At 40.1% G+C, this 20,742-nt stretch overlaps 2 protein-coding genes and 1 pseudogene across 3 annotated transcripts; 2 read left to right on the top strand and 1 right to left on the bottom strand.

Moving 5' to 3' along the window:
* Window positions 1-2,926: 2,926 nt before the first annotated feature.
* LOC146663494 (uncharacterized) lies at window positions 2,927-4,238 on the top strand (annotated as a pseudogene).
* Window positions 4,239-7,392: 3,154 nt separating this feature from the next.
* vkorc1 (vitamin K epoxide reductase complex, subunit 1) lies at window positions 7,393-9,075 on the bottom strand. Its single transcript, XM_085416293.1, has 3 exons — window positions 8,783-9,075; window positions 7,950-8,059; window positions 7,393-7,696 (listed from the first exon to the last, which is right to left on the bottom strand). Exons 1-3 carry the CDS (start codon window positions 8,962-8,964, stop codon window positions 7,485-7,487), a joined length of 504 nt encoding a protein of 167 aa, XP_085272419.1. The 5' UTR covers window positions 8,965-9,075; the 3' UTR covers window positions 7,393-7,484.
* A 778-nt stretch (window positions 9,076-9,853) lies between these two features.
* Window positions 9,854-18,795, top strand: mapk7 (mitogen-activated protein kinase 7). 2 transcript variants are annotated; one of them, XM_085416249.1, is made up of 7 exons: window positions 9,854-9,972; window positions 12,040-12,317; window positions 12,433-12,598; window positions 13,206-14,746; window positions 14,831-15,933; window positions 16,141-16,271; window positions 18,475-18,795. In XM_085416249.1, the coding sequence occupies exons 2-7, from the start codon at window positions 12,044-12,046 to the stop codon at window positions 18,620-18,622; spliced, it is 3,363 nt and encodes a 1,120-aa protein (XP_085272375.1). In that variant the 5' UTR covers window positions 9,854-9,972; window positions 12,040-12,043; the 3' UTR covers window positions 18,623-18,795. The 2 variants fall into 2 exon arrangements, with proteins under 2 accessions (XP_085272375.1, XP_085272376.1); XM_085416250.1 differs by lacking the exon at window positions 9,854-9,972 and adding an exon at window positions 10,062-10,084.
* Window positions 18,796-20,742: the final 1,947 nt, after the last annotated feature.

Below are 20,742 nucleotides of genomic sequence, written 5' to 3'. Positions count from 1 at the left end.
AATAAAATTTTAAGAGAATTTTAATTTTAAGAGTAATTTTTAGAGAAAAAAATTACTCATTATCATCTCACACATGTAGTGTTATCTACAGCTCCTTTCAGTACCATTTATTTAGAGTCTTTTTCTCCAATTGTTCTGTCTGAGTTAATTGCAGTAATTACTTCCTCCAAACCATCAACATGTCTTTTAGAGCCCATTGCTACAAGACTGCTCTAAGAAGTCCCACAATTAATTACTCCAACCAGTCTCTAATAATTAGATATGTACCACAGGCCTTCAAGCTGGCAGTAGTTCAACTGGAACTTATAAGGCCATCTTATGAGGCCATCTCTTGGCCCAGCAGTCTTAGCTAATTATAGGCCAATCTCCAACCTTGCTTTTCTCAGAAATTCTTGAGAAAGTAGTTATAAAACAGCTAACAGATCATCTGCAGAGGGCTGACCTATTTGAAGAGTTTAAGTCAGGTTTCAGAGCCCATCACAGCACAGAAACAGCTTTAGTGAAGGTTACAAATGTTACAAATCTTCTTCAGTGTTCGATACCATTAGATCCTGTCGACCATAATATTCCATTAGAGTGATTAGAGCATTACAGCAATAGAGTATTACAAGTACTGCACTGCAGTGGTTTGTATCATATCTATCTAATAGACTCTAATTTATACATGTAAATGGAGAGTCCTCTTCACACACTAAGGTTAATTATGGAGTTCCACAGGGTTCCGTGCTAGGACCAATTCTGTTTATATTATACATGCTTCCCCTGGGCAGCATCATCATCACTCTGAATGGCATTACCTTGGCCTCCAGTAACACTGTGAGGAACCTTGGAGTTATTTTTGACCAGGATATGCACCTTCAATTAAACAAATATGTAGAACTGCTTTCTTCCATTTGTACAATCTCACTAAAATTAGAAATATCCTGTCTCAGAATCACGCTGAAAAACTAATTCATGCAATTATTACTTCTAGGCTGGACTACTGTAATTCATTATGATCAGGATGTCATAAAAACTCCCTTAAAAGCCTTCAATTAATCCAAAATAGTGAATACCGTATCACCTAGAGCACTTTGCTCTCGCACTGCAGGTTTGTTGTTCGTAGAGTATTTAAAAGTAGAGGCAGAGCCTTTAGTTTTCAGGCCCCCCTTCTGTGGAACCAGCATCCAGTTTGGATTTGGGAGACAGACACTATCTGTACTTTTAAGATTAGGCTTAAAACTTTCCTTTTTAAAAAGCATATAGTTAGGGCTGGATCAGGTGACCCTGAATCCTCCCTTAGTTATGCTGCAATAGGTCTAGGGTGCTGGGGCATTCCCATGATGCACTGAGTATTTCTTCTTCAGTCACCTTTCTCACTCACTATGTGTTAATAGACCTCTCTGCATTGAAACATACTTGTTATTAATCTCTTCCACAGCATGTCTTTTGTTCTGTCTTCCTTCTCTCACCCCAGCCGCTTGCGGCAGATGGCCGCCTCTCCCTGAGGCTGGTTCTGCTGGAGGTTTCTTCCTGTTAATTCAATTCAATTCAATTTTATTTATATAGCGCCAAATAACAACAAAAGTCGCCTCAAGGCGCTTCATAAAAAGGGAGATGTTCCTCCCCACTGTCACCAAGGTGCTTCCTCATAGTGGGTCATATGATTGTTGATGTTTTTTTTGTCTGTATGTATTATTCTAGGGTCTACCTTACAATATAAAGTGCCTTGAGGTGACTGTTGTTGTGAATTGGTGCTGTATAAATAAATTGAATTGAAAATGGAAAATTTAATTTGTCCCTGGGGCATTCTAAGTGTAGAATGTAAAAAAGAATTTACACAATTGTATGATGAGCTTCCCATGACAAAATGTGACAAAATGTTAGGGGGAAAACACTTTCTGAGAGTACTGTATGACTTATCTAAAAGAAAAGTCTAAAAAAAAACCCCAAAACAAAACAAAAAACACTACAGTCTGGCATCAGCTAGTTGAGTTATTCATCTTGTTCCTGCAAAAGACAGCTCATGATATAAATCACTGGATTTGGTCATTATAATTAAAAATAGCAGTCACCAGATGATGGTTAGGGAGGGTGGATTGTTATCATGTCCTCATACATGCAGACAGGCGATAAATGTGGGGATTAGGTGTCTTTGTAATGTTGTAGGGGTTTAATTCTGATTCTATGTATTTATATGTATGTATGTATTAGTTTGCATACAATTTTATGTGTTTCATTCGACATTTGTCCACACTAGACTCTGTTCAGGGAGGTTGCTGTGGTCTGCTAGTAGATCCACTAGCCACCAAGCATTACTGTCCTGTCCTGCTTCCTTCTCCCTTATGCTCTTCCAGTATTGCTCAGTCTGGTCGAGTCTGAGATGCTGTTCTCATATTGTTCCCCTGCCACTCAGAATACAGCTTCGATGGTTCTGTGGAGAACAGCCGATTTATTCTCCTGCCTTCTATTTGACTGCATGTTGGCTGTTCACAGCAAAATCTTCCAAATACAAGCACCACACCTCCAATCAACTCAACTTTTTTTTTCCTTTTTCAGGCACAGTTTCTGTAGATATTTTTCTGTGCTATTTTATCATCTATCTGAAGAAGCTTTGTGCTGCACTTTAAGTCTACACCTTTTAGACCTTACAACTTTTTGCGAGTTCATCTCATTATTCTTGCTTTTCTGCTTGCTTTTTTTAGCAGTTCTTTATATTTCTGTTATATTTCTACATAAGTCACCATCAAGTGTGGGATCTACCAAGGAGATGCACTGTCCCCACTACTGTTCTGCAAAGGCCTGAGCCCCCTCAGTGATATCATCAAAAAGACTGTCTACTTTGGAATGGAGCAGTCATCAGCCATGTTCTCTACATGGATGACATCAAGCTGTATGCCAAGAGTGAATGAGACAATCGATTTATTGAGCCACACCACCAGGATATACAGCAGTGACATCGGAATGACTATTCAGATTGGAGAAGTGTAGTTGGATGATACCAAAGAGAGGGAAAAACTGAGGGGGCTTGAACTACCAAAAGGCAACATTGCAGACATTGAGGACAGCTACAAGTACCTGGGAATCCCACAGGCAAATGGGAACGACGAGGAGCCCGCTAGGAAAGCTGCAACCACCAAGTACCTGAAGAGGGTCAGGTAAGTCTTGAGGAGTCAGCTGAACGGTAAGAATAAGGGCTATCAACACCTACACCCTGCCCATGGCCAGGTACCCTGCTGGCATAATAAGCTGGTCAAAGGAGGAGATAGAAGCCACTGAAATCAAGACAAAGAAGCTCCTGGCCATACATGAAGGGTTTCACCCCAAGTCCAGCATCCTGAGGCTGTATGGTAAGCACAAGGAAGGAAGCCGGGGACTAGTGAGTGTCAGCACCACAGTCCAGGATGAGACAACAAACATCCATGTATACATCAGTAAGATGGCCCCAACAGACCCTGTGATCAGCGAATACCTCAGGCAGCAGAAACCCAAGAAAAAGGAAGAGGAGGGGGAACCATCATGGAAGAACAGAGGAAGTAACTGACATACATAAATCCTACCAGTGGCTGGACAAAGCTGGACTGAAATAAAGCACAGAGGCGCTAATCATGGCAGCACAGGAACAAGCTCTGAACACAAGATCCATAGAGGCTGGGGTCTATCACACCAGGCAAGACCCCAGGTGCAGGCTGTGTAAAGATGCCCCTGAGACAATCCAGCACATAACAGCAGGGTGCAAGATGCTAGCAGGCAAGGCATACATGGAACGCCATAACCAAGTGGCCAGAATAGTATACAGAAACATCTGTGCCGAGTATGGCTTCGAAGTCCTGAGGTCAAAATGGGAGAAACTCCCTAGGGTGGCTGAGAATGACCGAGCTAAGATCCTGTGGGACTTCCAGATACAGATGGACAAAATGGTGATGGCTATCCAGCTGGACATAGTAGTGTTGGACAAGCAGAGGAAGATGGCTGTAGTGATTGACATAGCGATACTGAATGACAGCAACATCAGGAAGAAGTAACACAAGAAGCTGCAGAATTACCAAGGGCTCAGAGAAGAGCTTGAGAAGATGTGGAGGGTGAAGGTGACGGTGGTCCCAGTGGTAATCAGAGCACTAGGTGCAGTGACTCCCAAGCTAGGCGAGTGGCTCCAGCAGATCCCATGAAGAACATCCGAGATCTCTGTCCAGGAGAGCGCAGTCCTTGGAACAGCTAAGATACTACGCAGGACTCTCAAGCTCCCAGGCCTCTGGTAGAGGACCTGAGCTTGAAGGATAAAGACTGCCCGCAGGGGCGAGGGAGCATTTTTATATATATACATTTGTGTGTGTGTGTGTTATTTTACTTCTTCATTGTGAAACACAATTTTCAACTCGGTAAAAGGCTGAGTTATAATCACTTCATAAATATATTGTAACTGAATATGGGCTGTTGACCATTGACAGACAAAATCCTTCTAACTTGTTCACTGGACGTCTGCTGTGCACAGCAAATGCAAAGAAAGCCCAGTTCAACCAGAATAGGAAAATAACTAAATATAGCCAGGATTAGCTAACATTTTTGGTGCTATTTGGAGAAAAAATGTACATAATCAGCACTTTTTTACATCACGGCAATGACCTTGTGTTAATCAGAGCGATTTGCACTTTTGTGTGATTGTGTGTTTTGAGTCTTCACACCAGAACTGTGTCAAGAATTTACTTTTTCATCTTCTTTCTCCTGTTTTACTTGTGTAAGCTCAATGTGTAAGCACATTTGTGACATCAAGACATCAACACTGGAACTGTTTTCACTGTAACCTGTACTGTTTCCAACAAGGTAGTCGGGAAAACAGAATTAGAAGACAACGTTACTTTTTGTAGTTCATGCAACTAATCAGTCATTAAAATCTGAAAGAGGTTTATAGGAGAGTTATTGTGCACATGCCACAAGGACAAGCCGTGTATACTCTTTCACCTGCAGTAAAATGCAAAGCATTAACCTTCATATTTTTACCCCACTCCACTGTTTGAGCCAAAACAAAACATGCTAAAGTCAAACTTAGTTATCTCTGGTCAAAATTTGTTACAAAAGAGAAGTATAGGGAAGTGAAGAGTTCAAGATATGTCACTAGTGTTAAATTGGAAAAGTATCAGGAAGAAAACTGTGGTGATTAAGAAAAAGAGGAAATAATGAAATGAGAAATTTTCATGAGAAAATATTGCGTAATTTCGTTTGAGCTGTCCAGTCATTCATGAACTGCCATCTTTTTGGAAGCTACATAAAAACAAAAAGTTTTCAGCAGTGGAAAATATTACTTATTTGTTACTAAAAATAACACAACATATAAACTGATATATTTTTATAATAAGGTTAGTGTAATGTTGGTCAGTGTATATCTACAGAAATCACTTAAATTTGATATAATCTCACCATGTTTACAAGTTAGTCTGCTGGTGATGAATCCCAGGCTACCTTCTCAGGAAATTCTGACTAATTTTGGGTGAAATAAAATGACAACAGTCATGTTATGGAAAGCTTTGATTACAGTCAAAGTTAGTTAAGTCATAGAGAATGACTTGACCAGCTGATTTGATGTGACTGAAAGCCGGTCTAGGATGACACACCAACATGATTCAAATGACAGTTTAGAGGGCCAGTGATTTGAATTCTACAAACGTTATCACACTGAACAGATTTTCATACACTCGAAGTTATTAAAAAGTGAAGCCAGGAAGCATAAAGTGATTGTATTTTTTAGATTTGTATTTTCTTTTACTTTTGATTGATTATGCTACAGAAAGTTCAAGAAGTCTGTGCTCTCGTGTCTGCCTGGATTCCAGAGTGTTTACACTTTACATGTGCTATACTTATCTAAATTTAATTCTGTTATCATCACTCTGATTCCATTATCTTCTTGCCCACCTTCAGCAAGCCAATTAGTCTCTCTTTCTTATTATTTATTTATTTATTATGAGAACTTAGTGCAAGTCTGTCATTCTGCCCTTCTGGCTACAGGCCAAAGCTGGCCTGTAAATGAGTCCAATCCAGAGGATGGTTTTGAAAAATGTGAAATCTGCAAAGGAGAGCATTAATGTGTTTTCAGTATGCATGGGAAGCGCCAGGATTCTATTTTCTTATGAACCAGAATCATTTGTAATTACTGAATTAATGTTTTTGATACTACCTCTTCTATTTATTACACTCACATGTGTAAAAGAAAACAATACCACATCTTTCATTACTATTTTTGCTGTGAATTTTAAAGACCAATATACACCATTTAATCACTTAAAGACTGGAATTAAAAGTGTAATTAGATAGATATTGTATAGATATATAAATAATGTGTAAATATCTTATTCAGCGATTACTCTCATATAGACATGGCGAGAAAAACGGAGACTGGTGGGTGAGCTCAGTAAAATATGTCAATAGTCAATATAATTTTGTTGAAGCACACTGTTTATTACGGTTACTGCCTGCTGTCTTTAACAGTCTCAATGTTTTTCTTGCCTTGGTTGGATTTGGATTTCTCCAAAAGATGTGCTCATCACCATTACTGACAGTCTGTTATAATAAGTCGTTTTGTTGGAATTGCGGGGCTTGTCTGCCTCATTTGTTTCACAGAGCAGCATTAAAAAGATGTGGCGATAGTCACATTGGCCAGCAGATGTCACTGTGGAGATTGTTTCAGATTGTTTCGAAGGCTCGGTACATTTTCCTGCGCAAACGGTTCAAACTTGTCATCTTACTTATTATTTTCATCAGTTCTCAGGTAAGTAAGAAATAGACAAAGCATTAAATGTAAGAAATTGAGGTGTTTGCACCATGAAATAACAATACACATTTTACCATATTAACTGTTTTTGTCGTTGTCCTTTTGAACCACAGTTGAAATAAATTTAATTTTAATAATCAGATTTTTACTTTGAAGGCGAGCTAATGAGCTGCCACTGCTTGTTCTTTTTTATGACATGTGGTCTAATAAATTAGTTAAAAACTGTACATATTTAATGATGCACACTTTATTAGATATATTTGTTTATTTTTTATCATCCTTTTTTTTGTTTTTTGTAGGTCCGGTGACTTTCTTGGGGAGGACGGGTAACTTGAAAAGTCGTTCCAATAAAGTTTGTTTGAACTGCTATTAAATAGACATTTATCTCCATCTGCTGGTAGGACTGAGTAAATGTAATGTGGAGACCTGTATAGCCACTTTTAACACATTTGACCATATAACAGCCCAGAATTCAATCACAACAACAGTCAGAATTCAAAAATGTGTTTTAATCATTACAAGTTAATAACAATATACAAAAGTAGCTGCTGCACAACAAAGTTTCTGTATTGAGAACCAACTTATAGATATTCTGATATTAGAGTTAAATCTCCAGTTGTTTTTCTGTGAAAATACTGAATGTAAACTCATATAAACACTGGCAAAATACTGTGAGATGAATCCAGCGGGGTTTCAGGAAGGCAGGGAGGGAACATTTGTTACATTTCACAGGCAACACTTTCTATCTGGCTTTTTCCTTAATTTCCTGAACTGCTCTCCTCCGTTTCAGGTTGGTGTAGAGCAATGCAAAGTTGACAATATACGTGGAGACACAGACCATGCAGAAGTCTCCCAGAACAAATGCGAGAATAGATGCAAGATAGAGTGAACCGGCCACAGAGACCCAGGAGGAGAAGACCAAAAAAGCTGCTGCTTTTTTAGACACAGACAGTCCTGTAAATAAAAAAGTCAAATAGAGAGGATATCAGGACCTCAGTCAAACATAGTACATCATTGGGAAATTCCACACAGTCTCACGTCCAGAGTGGAGTAAATGTATTGCTCCATATACATATTATGCAATCTTCAAATACCTGAAATACTTGTGCTTGCCATGGATCACAAACACATTGACTTGCAAATGATATTCTGAATAAAAAGCTGTCAGCAATGCACTGTAATTTAAAGAAGACAATCACAGACTAACCAAGGCCCATCTGCAGAGTGTAAAATATGATGCCAAGAACACTGTTGGGCTGGTTTAGAGGACTATCTTTGGCCACAAAGTACTGGACCAAACCAAAACCACGTCCCCATCTGCCAGAAAGAAAGAAGTAACAGTCAGGGCAGCAATTTCTTCAAAATAAAATGAACAATATTTTTTTTTCTTTCTTTATTCCAGTGAAATATAATCAGCCTTACAGAGATATGAAATGTGATATGACCATTTAAATGTACACAAAAGGTATCTATGGCCAAAATGCTTACTTTCAGTAACTTAATACATGTAAATGTTCTATGTAATTTTGTTACATAAGTACAATGTTAAATGTTAAATTTAAGCAAATGAAATTTACTTGAATGGTATACACAGTTTATAATCAACATATTTTAATTAATGATTATTTATTTTAATAAATAAACCTTCGATTTTATACATTACAGCTAAATTTTACTTAAAATTATTGCTTCATGTTTATGAGGGCAAAGAATTATTTCTTGAGTGTACAACATTAAGCGTGTAATAAAGATTTATTCTCTTAAAAATGACAAGAAATGTCAAAATAAATGTATATACCTTGTATGCTCACAATGTGAAACGGGAAGCTACTTGCTTTAAAGTTTTTTCAGATAAATTAAGAACACGTGGCAATTCAATGGGGGTAGAAAGGCTAGAAAAAATATGCTAAAGTATCAGCTGGAAGACAAGGTTAGGATCAGATATGGATCAGTGGTCACTTGAAAACAGATCGAGGTAAGCTGATTCTGCACAAAAAGCGCAGGCATGAGGGAAAACAAAAAGCAGGAGTCAAATCATACCTTGAGGTAAAAACTCTGGAGCAGCTTACAGACTCCCCCAGGTCGCACAGCGCTCTGTAATCTGGGTTTCTCTCCCTGGATACCTCGACGTGAAGGGCATAAACAGACAAAACCAAACCGAAAAGGCACAAAAACATGCGTACCTTTCGCTCCCATTTGGGGAACCCCTGAATGGCACCCATTAGGACACTAAAAGATGAATTTATTGCACTAATGTTTTGAAACTGCACGGTCCAGTCTGGTTTCCTTTCAAGCGTCACCGTCCTAGTCAAGACGACGTGTTCGTGCTCAGATTGTCGCTTCTGATTGGTCTGTGCTAGTTTTGCGACTGCTTTTCATTGGACGGTGGAGTCCAGATGTTGGCAGATGGGTGTTTGCACTGTATTTTTCTGTGGACTTCAGTCTGTTTGAGATTTGAGGAATGTTAATAACCACCCTCGCTGTTCATCTCACGCCACTGGAATATTCCACTGCTAAACTATTATACCTGAAAGAGTTTGTTTGTTTGTTTGTTTGTTTGTTTGTTTGTTTGTTTGTTTGTTTGTTTGTTTGTTTGTTTGTTTGTTTTTACTTAACCAAAAGTGTCTGATTTTTTTAAACATATCCACTCGCAAATGCGTCATTAAAATTGAGCTTAACTAGAGGTAACAACTGCTTAATTCTTTAAATAAAGTAACACAACGTGCTTAGTAAGCTGTGAATTATACTATCAGTTTGGGAGATTTCAGTAATATAATTTTCTATGGTTAGTAGTTAGTATATTCTCCAGCTTTGCCATTTGTCATCTGTTTGAGCAGCCTTCGGGCTGAGTTGGATATATGTTATTATATATTATATATAAAGTTAATATAAAGCACCAGCACGGACAGGTATCTTTGCACAAATCTGACTCCTCCTAAAGCAATTGAACTGTGGGGAAAACAGAAAGAACAGAAACAGAAAAAAAATCACAAAGATACATAATTATATTTACATAAATAAAGCGGAGACTGACCAGTAATGTGCCGTCTCCCAACTCGTCCTCTGTTCCTATTGGACGAACTACTTTATGTCAGCGCATGTGGTTGGTCCGCAACATGGCACTCAACCCCTACGCGGAACTATATGAGGAAGCGGCAGACAAAAACAAAAGATGGTCGTGCTACTACGGGGTTAAAACGTCAATGCGGGTGTTGTGGGTGACTCACAAGGTGAGCGCACATTCCTTTAACAGAAAACACGTGTCAGCGTTTGTCCGTTTTGTTATATAATATACAGAAATGCGGTTTAACGATTTCTGTGTCTAGAGTGCTCCAGCTTCAGGTAACGTTATTAGCCTACGCCCCTGCGACTAGTGGCGATCATGGTTACGTCTTTGTCGTGCGGTTAGTTTATAACTATGTAGTACAGAAATTAGTGCGTTCTTATAGACAGCCTCTGCTGGGTTTGGCCTTCAGCTTCTCGCATGAAGACTCCAGCTTCATTGTGGAGACGTTAGTAGAGAGCTACAGGTTTGGTTTTGGCCACTTTCACTGCCAGGCCTAACGGGTGTGGAGTTACTGATCACACCTAGTTTGAGCCTACCAGGTCACTCTCACACAGTTTATCAGCGTTTAAAAGTGTGTTTTTATTTACCAGAAGCAGCAGTTTCTTTTTATTTAAGATTTTCTCCTAAATCTCAATTGAGAAAAACTTTGGCATGTGGTGGTGCTGTCTCTATTGTTCCTCAGTACCCACATTAACAGAGGCACTCCTGGGATGGCTTCCATGCGCACAAGTGTTCAAAGAAAATGCTTTTATATGGGCTTAATTTTAGTTTTCAGTAAAACTGATTTTAATGATGACAGAAACACTGCATAGTGTTGCTGCTACAGACTCCAGCATAACACATGTGGGTCAAGCATAAGGTCCGGGGGCTAAAATCGGCCTAGCAGAGACTTTAATCGAAAATGTAAAGGAGAACATACATTTTGTATGTTTACATTTATTTTAATAAATATTACAGCTTTGTCTTGTTGACTCTCCCATGATCACTCATACTACCCCCCAAATAATTAAGTAAATAAATAAACTGGCATAAAAGTTTGTTCTTTAAATATCACTATAGAAAGCTCTGTTTTTACAACAGTGACATTTTCTGTGAATAGAAACTTTTTTGTTTACAAATATAGGGCAGTCCAGACCAGGGGTCTCAAACTCGTGGCCCAGGGGCCATTAAGGATTTTGAATATTGGAAGACGGAGTTTGAGCTTAATAATTTAGACTATTTTAGATACATCCAGATGAGGAACTACCTCCAGCTAAACATCCTTACCAAAACAGAGATGATCCAGTTTTAATAATTTTTCGGAAAGCTTACCTTACTTAAGGATATGATTGGTAAATTATAAAATGGGCTATTGCCCAGGAGGCCCCATTCCACTATTTATATTAAAGAAAGGTGGGAAAAAGAAGGTGACATTTCAATATCAAAAGAGGAATGGCTGATGGCATGTAAATCGATATGGGAATGTCCGAATTCTAATGTGTGGCGGGATTTCAGTTGGAAATGTCTGATGCGTTTTTTTATAACACCAAACCAGATGACTTATTGGCACACGGGTACCCTCGGTTGTTGGAGAAAGTGTGGGGCACAGGAGGCAGGGCACTGGCACATATTCTGGGATTGCTCGAAGATTAAGCCCTTTTGGCACGAGTTCCACAAAGCCTTAATCACCATATTTAAGGCAAATAATATACCTTTACAATTCTCTACTATATTCCTAACTAATCTTGATCATCTGCAGGACATGAGAAATAAATATCTTTTTATGATTCTTGTGACAGCTGCCAAAAAAGCAGTTACAAGATGCCGGCTCCTTCCCGCGCCCCCCACTATGTCAGATTGGAGGGACATTGTGAATGAGATTTATGCAATGGAAATAATTACATTCTCAATATGTCTTAAGAAGAATGTTTTTGCCAAGTTATGGTGTGAGTGGGTCAATTTTATTAAGCCTCTTCAACCGGACTTTGTTGAAATCTCATCTGTTTAGAGACTTGAGTGCTGTGTTCTATTTCCTGTTGAGTTCTATGTATGACATTGTTGCCTTCTCTCCCTATGCGTTTTTTTTTTTGTTTTGTTTTTTTTGTTCCCAAAATGTAAAAAGTTTAAAGTGGGGTATATCTGGATATTTTGTTTTTGATGTACTATGTGTTATACTCCATTTGTTTGTTTGAAAATTAAAAAAAAATAAACAAATAACTTTTTAAACTTTTCTGTTTTTCATTCTTTACAGAAAAATGTCACTTAAGGAGGGCGGAGAGAGTAAAAATGGTCAACTTGTGGCGTCACCTGAAAGAATGGCCACAGACAAAACCAGAGAAAACCAGAACCCACGGGGAGTTGAGGTACCGGGCAGCAACGCAGACACCAGCACGGCAGCTAAAAACCTGGCTTTGCTTAAAGCACATTCTCTAGATGTGAAGTTTGATGTCGGAGAGGAGTATGACATCATAGAAACCATTGGCACCGGGGCCTATGGTGTTGTTTCCTCTGCCAGGAGGAGGGACAATGGTAGGGCTAATTTAGTTTAAAATATATATATAATTAATTCTGTCTTTAGTACAATGCCGAATAAATGATCAAATGTGGCTCTCCCTTAATTCTGTTCTGCATTTACACTTTGCAGGCCAGCAGGTGGCAATAAAGAAAATCTCCAACGCTTTTGAAGTGGTGACAAATGCCAAACGCACACTGAGAGAACTGAAGATTCTTAAACACTTTAAACATGACAACATTATCGCCATCAAAGACATCCTGCAGCCAAACCTCCCTCATTCTGCCTTCAAGTCTGTGTATGTACTTTTCTTTTTTCTAACTTTGGCTAATAACACGTCCACAGATAGATCTGTAGATTATTAATAAATGCAAGAGCTGGAAACATAGTCATCAAATTGGATGTTGTTCTGTTATGTCCAGGCTTCTTCCTGCAGGGAGGAATTTTGGCAGTTTTTTCAAAGAGATTTTAATCAGAGCTGAGGAATGCATGACATGCAACCCCTTTACTGTACAAGGGCATGCTTACTGTCCTGCCCCTGCCCCCTACAAAAGGGCCACCTGATCTAGAAACAAACAAATAAAATAAAAAAAAACATGCACAATGTTTTTTGTACATTTAAATAAAACTAAAACGGTTTATAAAATGTGAAAAACAAAGCCAGTTATGTGTAAATCAAAATTGTTGACCTGACATCTTTGTGCACACAAGATCTTAATGACTCTTGTTTAGAACAGTAATAAGTTTTAGTAAATTTATTTTGAAGTCTATTTCATTGGGTAAGAATGACGTGCCACTGGTCCCCTGTCTGCCCTGGGCAACAGTTTATAAATAAAAAGTATTTAAATATATATTGCCAAGTGCGCATGTTGTTCACCTTACTTTTGCTTTTCCTGTGTGTGCAGGTATGTGGTGTTGGACCTCATGGAGAGTGACCTGCACCAGATTATCCATTCTGCCCAGACGCTGACACCAGAGCACACACGCTACTTTCTGTACCAGCTCCTTCGTGGCCTTAAGTATGTGCACTCTGCCAACGTCATCCACCGTGACCTCAAACCTTCCAACTTGCTGGTGAACGAAAACTGTGAACTAAAAATCGGTGACTTCGGCATGGCAAGGGGTCTCAGTTCACACCCTGAGGAGTCTCATTCCTTCATGACTGAATATGTGGCGACTCGATGGTACCGTGCTCCTGAACTCCTGCTGTCTCTGAATCACTATAGCTTGGCCATTGACTTGTGGTCTGTGGGCTGCATCTTTGCTGAGATGTTGGGCCGTAAGCAGCTGTTTCCTGGAAAGCACTATGTACACCAGCTCCAGCTTATTTTGAATGTGTTAGGCACTCCTCCCGAGGGTCTAATTGGTGCTAGTAGGGCTGACAGGGTCCGCGCATATGTTCAGAGTCTTCCATCACGATCGCCCATACCTTTGGCCAAACTATATCCACAAGCTGAACCAGAAGCATTAGACCTGCTGGCGGCCATGCTGCGCTTTGACCCTCGCCAGCGAATAAGCGTGACAGAAGCTCTGGAGCATCCTTACCTGGCTAAATACCATGACCCAGATGACGAGCCAATTTGTGTGCCAGCTTTTGACTTTGAGTTTGACAAGCTTCAGTTGAACAAGGAACAAATTAAAGAGGCAATTCTGATGGAGATCCAGGACTTTCACAGAAACAAACAAAGCTCTCGTCAGAGGCTGCAGTTCAGGCCTTTGGTGAGGGTGAAAGGTGGAGCTGCAGCACAAAGCAGTAACCACTGCAGTGCTCAGCCTGCAACTGTCAACCTGAACGAATCTTCAGTGGTTCCCTTGGCGCAGCACCCACAAGCAGCACAGCAAATGAGAGAGGTGAAATCTCAGCGGCAACAAGACCACACACCAGCAGAAGGGAGCCACGCATTTACAAATCACATGACGACCTTCAGTAAGCCTGCATCCGCTTTAGAAGTCGCCCCACCCCATGTGAATCACAATTTACCTCTCCTCTCTAAAAGTGAAAGTGGCCCGGTTGACGTGGACATGCCAAGTGCCAACTCGGAGAACGGTCAGCCAGAGACTATAGATTTAACAACACCGGTGTCTAGTCAGGACGCTCCACCAGAGACGATGAGAGACAGCGAGACACAAGGGCAGCTAGCAAGCAGTCAGGGTCCTCTAGCTCAAAACACCCAGAGCCAGAGCATGGCCCAGCCTGCAAACTCCATTCCTACAAAGCCAGCACAGGCAGTGACAACACTCCCCACCACTGTGCCTTCCCTCTCTCTCTCTGCAGCACAGGCCCAGTCACTTTCTCAATCCCTTTCACAGTCCCTGTCCAAGAACGCCAGACCTGCTTCATGTGCAGTAGAGGGAACCAGAAAAGAAGGTGCTATTTCAGAAGACACTAAAGCTGCACTTAAAGCAGCGTTATTGAAATCAGCTCTCAGAAATAGAGCCAGGGGTGGTAAGTTGGTTCTTTCCCATAATCTGCTTTTAATCGCTTAAAATTTTAGACCGCCTTCATCTGAATGTAATATTTTCTTTGCAGATGGAAGCACCTCGGCTCTGGGCACCGACACAGGCGCAGGAGGAGTTGCGCCGTCCTCCCTGTCTTCTGTTCCGGAGTCGCGTCGGCCTGTCACAGCCCAGGAGCGTCAACGAGAAAGAGAGGAGAAAAGAAGGAAGAGGCAGGAGCGCGCGAGAGAGAGGGAGAGGAAAATGAGAGAAAAAGAAAAAAGAGAGGGAAAACAAGGGGATTCGCTGGGCGGGGTTCTGCTGACTGACAACGATAAAAGTCTTCTGCAGCGCTGGACAAAGATGATGGACAGTCGCAATGAGAAATCTCAGCCTTCTAATAACGACGGTGCAAAGAATAAGGACTGCAATGTACAGAGAGGTGTAGTTATGGGTGACAACATTCAAGGAGCACTGAACAACAAAACAGATAAGGAAGCGAGGAAGGTTCAGTCTCATGAACAGTTAATGTCTCAAGTTAAACCTAACCAGCCGGGCTTGTTTCAGGCTCCCAGCACCCGGCAACCATCGTTAGTTTTCTCCATGAGCCAGACGAAGCCTCCAGCAGATATAGTTGTCGCTGTAAGTGGAGGCATAGATATAATGACTGTCACTAGTGGCTTTGTTAAAAACGACACACTCAAACCTCACAGTGAGAGCAATGGGCAGAGTGGATTCAACTGTTTGGGGAATTGGAATGGGCAGCAATTAGAGACGAGGGCGCAGCCAGACAGGACATCACAGCCGCTGCCGTCGAGCTTTCTCCAGCCACAGCTCCAGCCTCAGAATCAAACCCAGCTCGACCCTCAACCTCAGTCACAGCTGCTTGCCCTGGAGGGTTTTTTGTCGAAAGCTCCGCCACTGAGCACCAGAGATACAAACAGGAATGTGGATATCAGGGGGCAGAATAATCACAACTCCCACCACAACTCGCTGACTGCAAGTGCTGGACAAATGGAGAAGATCTGTCCCTCTGTAGGAGAGAAAACTGCACCACAGACCACAAATCCTCTCTGTGGGTCTTTAGGAGTCCCCTCTCAGCCAAAGTCCAGCTTGGGGTTCACAGATACTGGACAGCAAGGACCTTCCATTGCCCCTGACATTCATATGGTGACACTGCAGCTCTCAAAGTCCCAGGTGTGCATTTTTATTTTACTGTAGCTTTTCCCCGCACAGAGTGCATTTTGCTACAAAGAAGTTACACCGATGTTTTTTTCCCCTTAAAAATGTTGTCTTCTTTAGACAAATACCAGGGTTAAACGTCACAGTTTCCTGCTTGTCTTAAAGTGATTTAAAGGGTCCAAAGTTCAGTTGAGCCAATCTTTTCTTCTTTTCTGGTGTCAGGTAGAGGATCTTTTACCCCCTGCATTCTCAGTCACCCCTAAGGGCAGCGGGGCTGGCTACGGCTTGGGCTTTGACCTGGATGACCTTCTCAACCAGTCTCTTACAGACTTGCAACACAGTGACAGAGAAAGGTGAGGTCTGACGCAGCTCTTATAGAAAGAAAAAATAAACACTTCCTGCTCATTCATATGAAAACATTATGTGCATCTGCTTTGTTGTACTATTTAAATTATTAAATAGTCTCAGAAAGGAGACTAAAGGAAACCCAATGAACTGAATATAAAGAACTGACATCCGGTTCTGAAAAGTGAAGATATTTAATAGTAAGTCCCTCAGACATGCATTCTTTCTAGTAGCCTGCAGGGTCGACTTCTCTGGTCTCAAAAAAAGAAGTCAGGTCATATTTGAGAACATGACCCTATTTTTCCACTGGATTTGTGGCATAAGTACACACTGACCTGAATAGTTTATGGTTACTAGTAGAGATGGACCGATCCGATATTACGGATCGGTATCGGTCCGATACTGACCTAAATTACTGGATCGGATATCGGAAAAAAAATAAAAAATGTAATCCGATCCATTAAATATCACGAAAGCACCTCACAAAACTTGCAACACGCCGTAACTCACCTCAGAACGTTAGCACGTCGGAGCAGTATGCATCACGTGATAGAGCGGCTGTGGCATGCAGGACCTGTCGGTGGTCTGGATAGCATTTGGAGCTTCGCTAGCAACCCGGCATTTCATCTCCGACAAAGTTATCCCGAGAGAAGTAAAGCAAGTGTGTAAGTCCATCTCTGAATGTTTGTAAAGCATTCTTGCGTTAAGCTTAACAAACGATATATGGAGCGACTGCCTCTTCTTGCTGCTACTTCAATCATGAAACTGCTTAATGATCAGCTGATCGGCTTTTCTGTCGCGAGTCCGTCTCTCTTGTTTGCTTTTGGCCCACTTTGCAGCAGAAAGAGGAAACCAGCGGCTGAACAACAGCAGCAGGTTTAAGCTTGATAAGCTGTTGTTAGAATTTATTTAATATTACTTTCTACTCGAGGATCTTTTTCTACGTAGCTGACGGCTGGTAGCTGTGCAGGGGCGGATCTAGCAAAGTTTAGCCAGGGGGGCCGATAGGGCATTAACAGGGAAAAGGGGGCACAAAGACATACTTTTCTTTCTTATTCTCATTTAAAATGTCTAGATTTTAATAAATAATTATCTGACACCCAAAGCTTTAATTTGATGTAAAATGAATAGAAGTCAATTACTGTATATAGTAACTATTAAGTCTAATATACCCTAGTAAGCTATAGTACTTTTTCCTTTGGGAAGGTACCATCTGTGCAGTCTGCAATTTTGTTGAAGAAAGATGTTGAATCTATTTAATATTTCTTGAAAAATAATTGATTTCTGTGCATTTTTTTTTTTCACACTGCATCAAATTAAGGTTGATTACGTCGATTAAGCATCATGAGGTGGCGCGTGAGGGGTGGTTCCATATTTTTTATTTATTTATTTTTGTTGTTGCTGGGAGTTGGAACCCTATTAGTTAGGTTGCTTAATATTTATGCTAAGTACTCTTTAAAATACCAGAATAGGGAGGATGGAGTAAGTTTAAGTTTATTAGATTGATCAGTGTTGCTGAACTATGAAATTTTTTTTTTTGCATACAGGTATAACAGAATAGCTTTAGTGTAGTTGTTGTTTTAAACTTGAGTATGAACTTATACAAAATGCAGCAAGATATTTAAAAAACAGTTTTGTTGATTAAAAAAAACACTATATCGGATTCATATCGGTATCGGCAGATATCCAAATTTATGATATCGGTATCGGTATTGGACATAAAAAAGTGGTATCGTGCCATCTCTAGTTACTAGTAGTGTAAGTATGTCAGCTAATCAACTATATCTTAATAAGGGTCATAACAATCCTCTATAAAGCTACTTGTAAACAGCTAAAGGAGCAGAGTGAAGTTGGATGAGTCTTGCGTACAAACAACCTAACTAGCCATCATTTTGAAAGTATAATGTAATCAAATGTGTCAGCTTCCTTGGTTTGGTTTTTGAGTTGTTTAGTTTTAGTTAATGATCTAGCTAATGTGTGTTTAGTGTCACTTTTACAATAAGCACCAGTGTAAATGATTACTTAAAAGAGTAAGAGCTGCATATTTTAAAGGAACTTTGACCAAGTGCTGAAAAACAACTTTGTCACACTTGTTTTTTTATTAAAATACTGCTGAAAGAGCTGCATGCAAAGGCTGTGGCCTTATCTTATTCAGTTTCATATCAGTTTTCATATTTTTCCTGCATTTTGCATTTTCCTTTTTGTGTTCAGTTACGACTCAGCCCCCCTCTCGGCTTCATTGTTATCTGACTGGAGCGAAGTCCACCGCATGACTCCAGCTGACCTGGAATCTTTGCAGCAGGAGTTACAGCTCGGCTCTCCCATGATTCTCTCTGATACCATCCCTCCTGACGCCTGACGCACCACACCTCGATTTGTGTTTGTTTGTTTTTTTAACAATGAAAACCCATTAAATTAATTTAAAAGCTAGCTTTTCAAACAGGCACTACCACAAAGTAATTTTTTTTTACCATTATGGCATGCTGTGCTTTCTTAATAATAAAGAAAACTGTATCATCACCTCCATCTCAGCTCTGTGTGATCTACTATAAATATTTACAAGGCCATTTGAAAATTATTTTAATATCCTTTACAAAAATAATCTAATTAACGTGCCAACAATTTTTTTTCTTGATCAAGTTTAAAGTACTTACCAAAGAACAGTTGTGTATTGGAATTCGATATGGGGCCCTTGAGGTGTTAAAGAACTTTGGAAAGAACACAATTGAAGATTTAATCCATACACGCATCACCGGGCACATTGTTATGTTAAACCACTTGTTCATGTAGATATTTAATCAGCAAATTGCATGGCAGCAACTCAAATGCATTTAGGCATGTATGCGTGATAAAGACAACCTGCAGAAGTTTAAACCGAGAACCAGACTCGGGAAGAAAGGGGATTTAGGTGACTTTGAATGTGGCATGGCCGTCAAAAACTACTGTTCTACTGGGATTTTTCTTCAGTTTAGAGAAAATGGTCGGCAGAAGAGAAAATCCAGTGAGCAGCAGTTCTAAGGGTAGACAATGGCAAAGGAGAATGGCCTGATTGCTTCGAGTGAACAGAAAAGCAACAGGGCCCTATTTCAGGAAGCCGGTTTAGAAAACTCAGAGTAAAAAAACAATACTCAGGGTTGAGTAACCCCGAACTGTCCAACTCGGAATATTCGGTTTCAGAAAGGCTGATAACAATTAGTTCAATCAACACGGAGTTGCTTTAACCCCAAATTAACACACTTGGTGCACTTTAGTACTGAACTGCTGGTTGCTGTTGTTCCCTTCATGACCACAACATACCGTCTTCTGGTGGTTGCTTCCAGCAGAACAATCTGCCAAGTCACAAAGCTCAAATCCTACTGGTTTGTTGACCATGAGTTCACTGTACTCAAATTGCCTCAACAGTCATCAGATCATAATCCAAAAGAGCACCATTGTGCTGGAACAGAAGTTTCTCATTGCTGTGCAGCCGACAAATCTGAAGCAACTGTGATGCCATTCTGTCAACATGGACCAAACTGAAGAATGTTTCCAAGACCTTGTTGAATTGTGACCTGAAAAATGAAGGCAGTGCTGATGGAAAGATGAGGTCCAACCTTGTAACTTGTAACTAATAAACTGGCCAGTGATGAGGTTGGGCGATTGGACAAATATATCGACTATCGTCGATTGTTTTTACAAGACCAATTTATTTATTTATTTGCCCATGAGTAAGTTTGTTAATAATGTTGGTTGAAGCTAATAGAAGCAGTCAACAGAAAAAATAAAAATAAATAAATAATAGCGCTGTTTTAACAACACCCTCTTTTAGCTGCGAGCAAATGCACCCTCCTCAGAGTGCGCCCAAATGCAGCAGCGATTCATTTACTCAGACTCATAACAGAAAGAAAGAACGGCAGTAGTCTATGTTCAGAAAAAAAAAAACATTTAAATATAAAAAACAAAACAAAGGTGGGGAGGGAAACAAAGCGAAACTACCTTCTTTTTTGCACTACAACTGTGTTTACAGACTGTTCCAGTGTTTATCTGTCTTACACATTCGACCAAACAACAAATACAAAATTAAAAAGTTAAAAATCAAAATGTTTCTTCCAGCGAACATAAAAAGAAAATCTCTGTTGTTAAGTCCTTTGTGCGATCTGGCAAATTTCAAATAAATAATCCAAAAAGTAGCTATATTAACACTGAAACAAACAAGAAAAGAAGCTCAAACATTCCCTTCAAACAAAACTTAGAAATTCTTTGACAGGAAAACCATCATGTTTACCTTATCAGGTTTTAGCAGTGTGCACAGATGGTTTACAATATTACCAGCGGTGCTGAAGACACGTTCTGAAGGTGTACTTGTGGCTGGTATACACAGATATTTCCATGCCATGTGTGACATCAATGGATGAAATGTTTTTCATGCATTTTCTACCAAGTCAGTAGATCGTTTTCTCCATCTACAACGTCCTCGCTGAGGTAACAGTCCATTTCTAT

The sequence above is a fragment of the Rhamphochromis longiceps genome, linkage group LG8 (assembly GCF_057381845.1).
Source record: "Rhamphochromis longiceps isolate RC_006_pf linkage group LG8, R_longiceps_female_GT1.1, whole genome shotgun sequence".
NCBI lineage: Eukaryota > Metazoa > Chordata > Actinopteri > Cichliformes > Cichlidae > Rhamphochromis > Rhamphochromis longiceps.
This window is presented reverse-complemented; position numbering and strand designations above follow the sequence as displayed.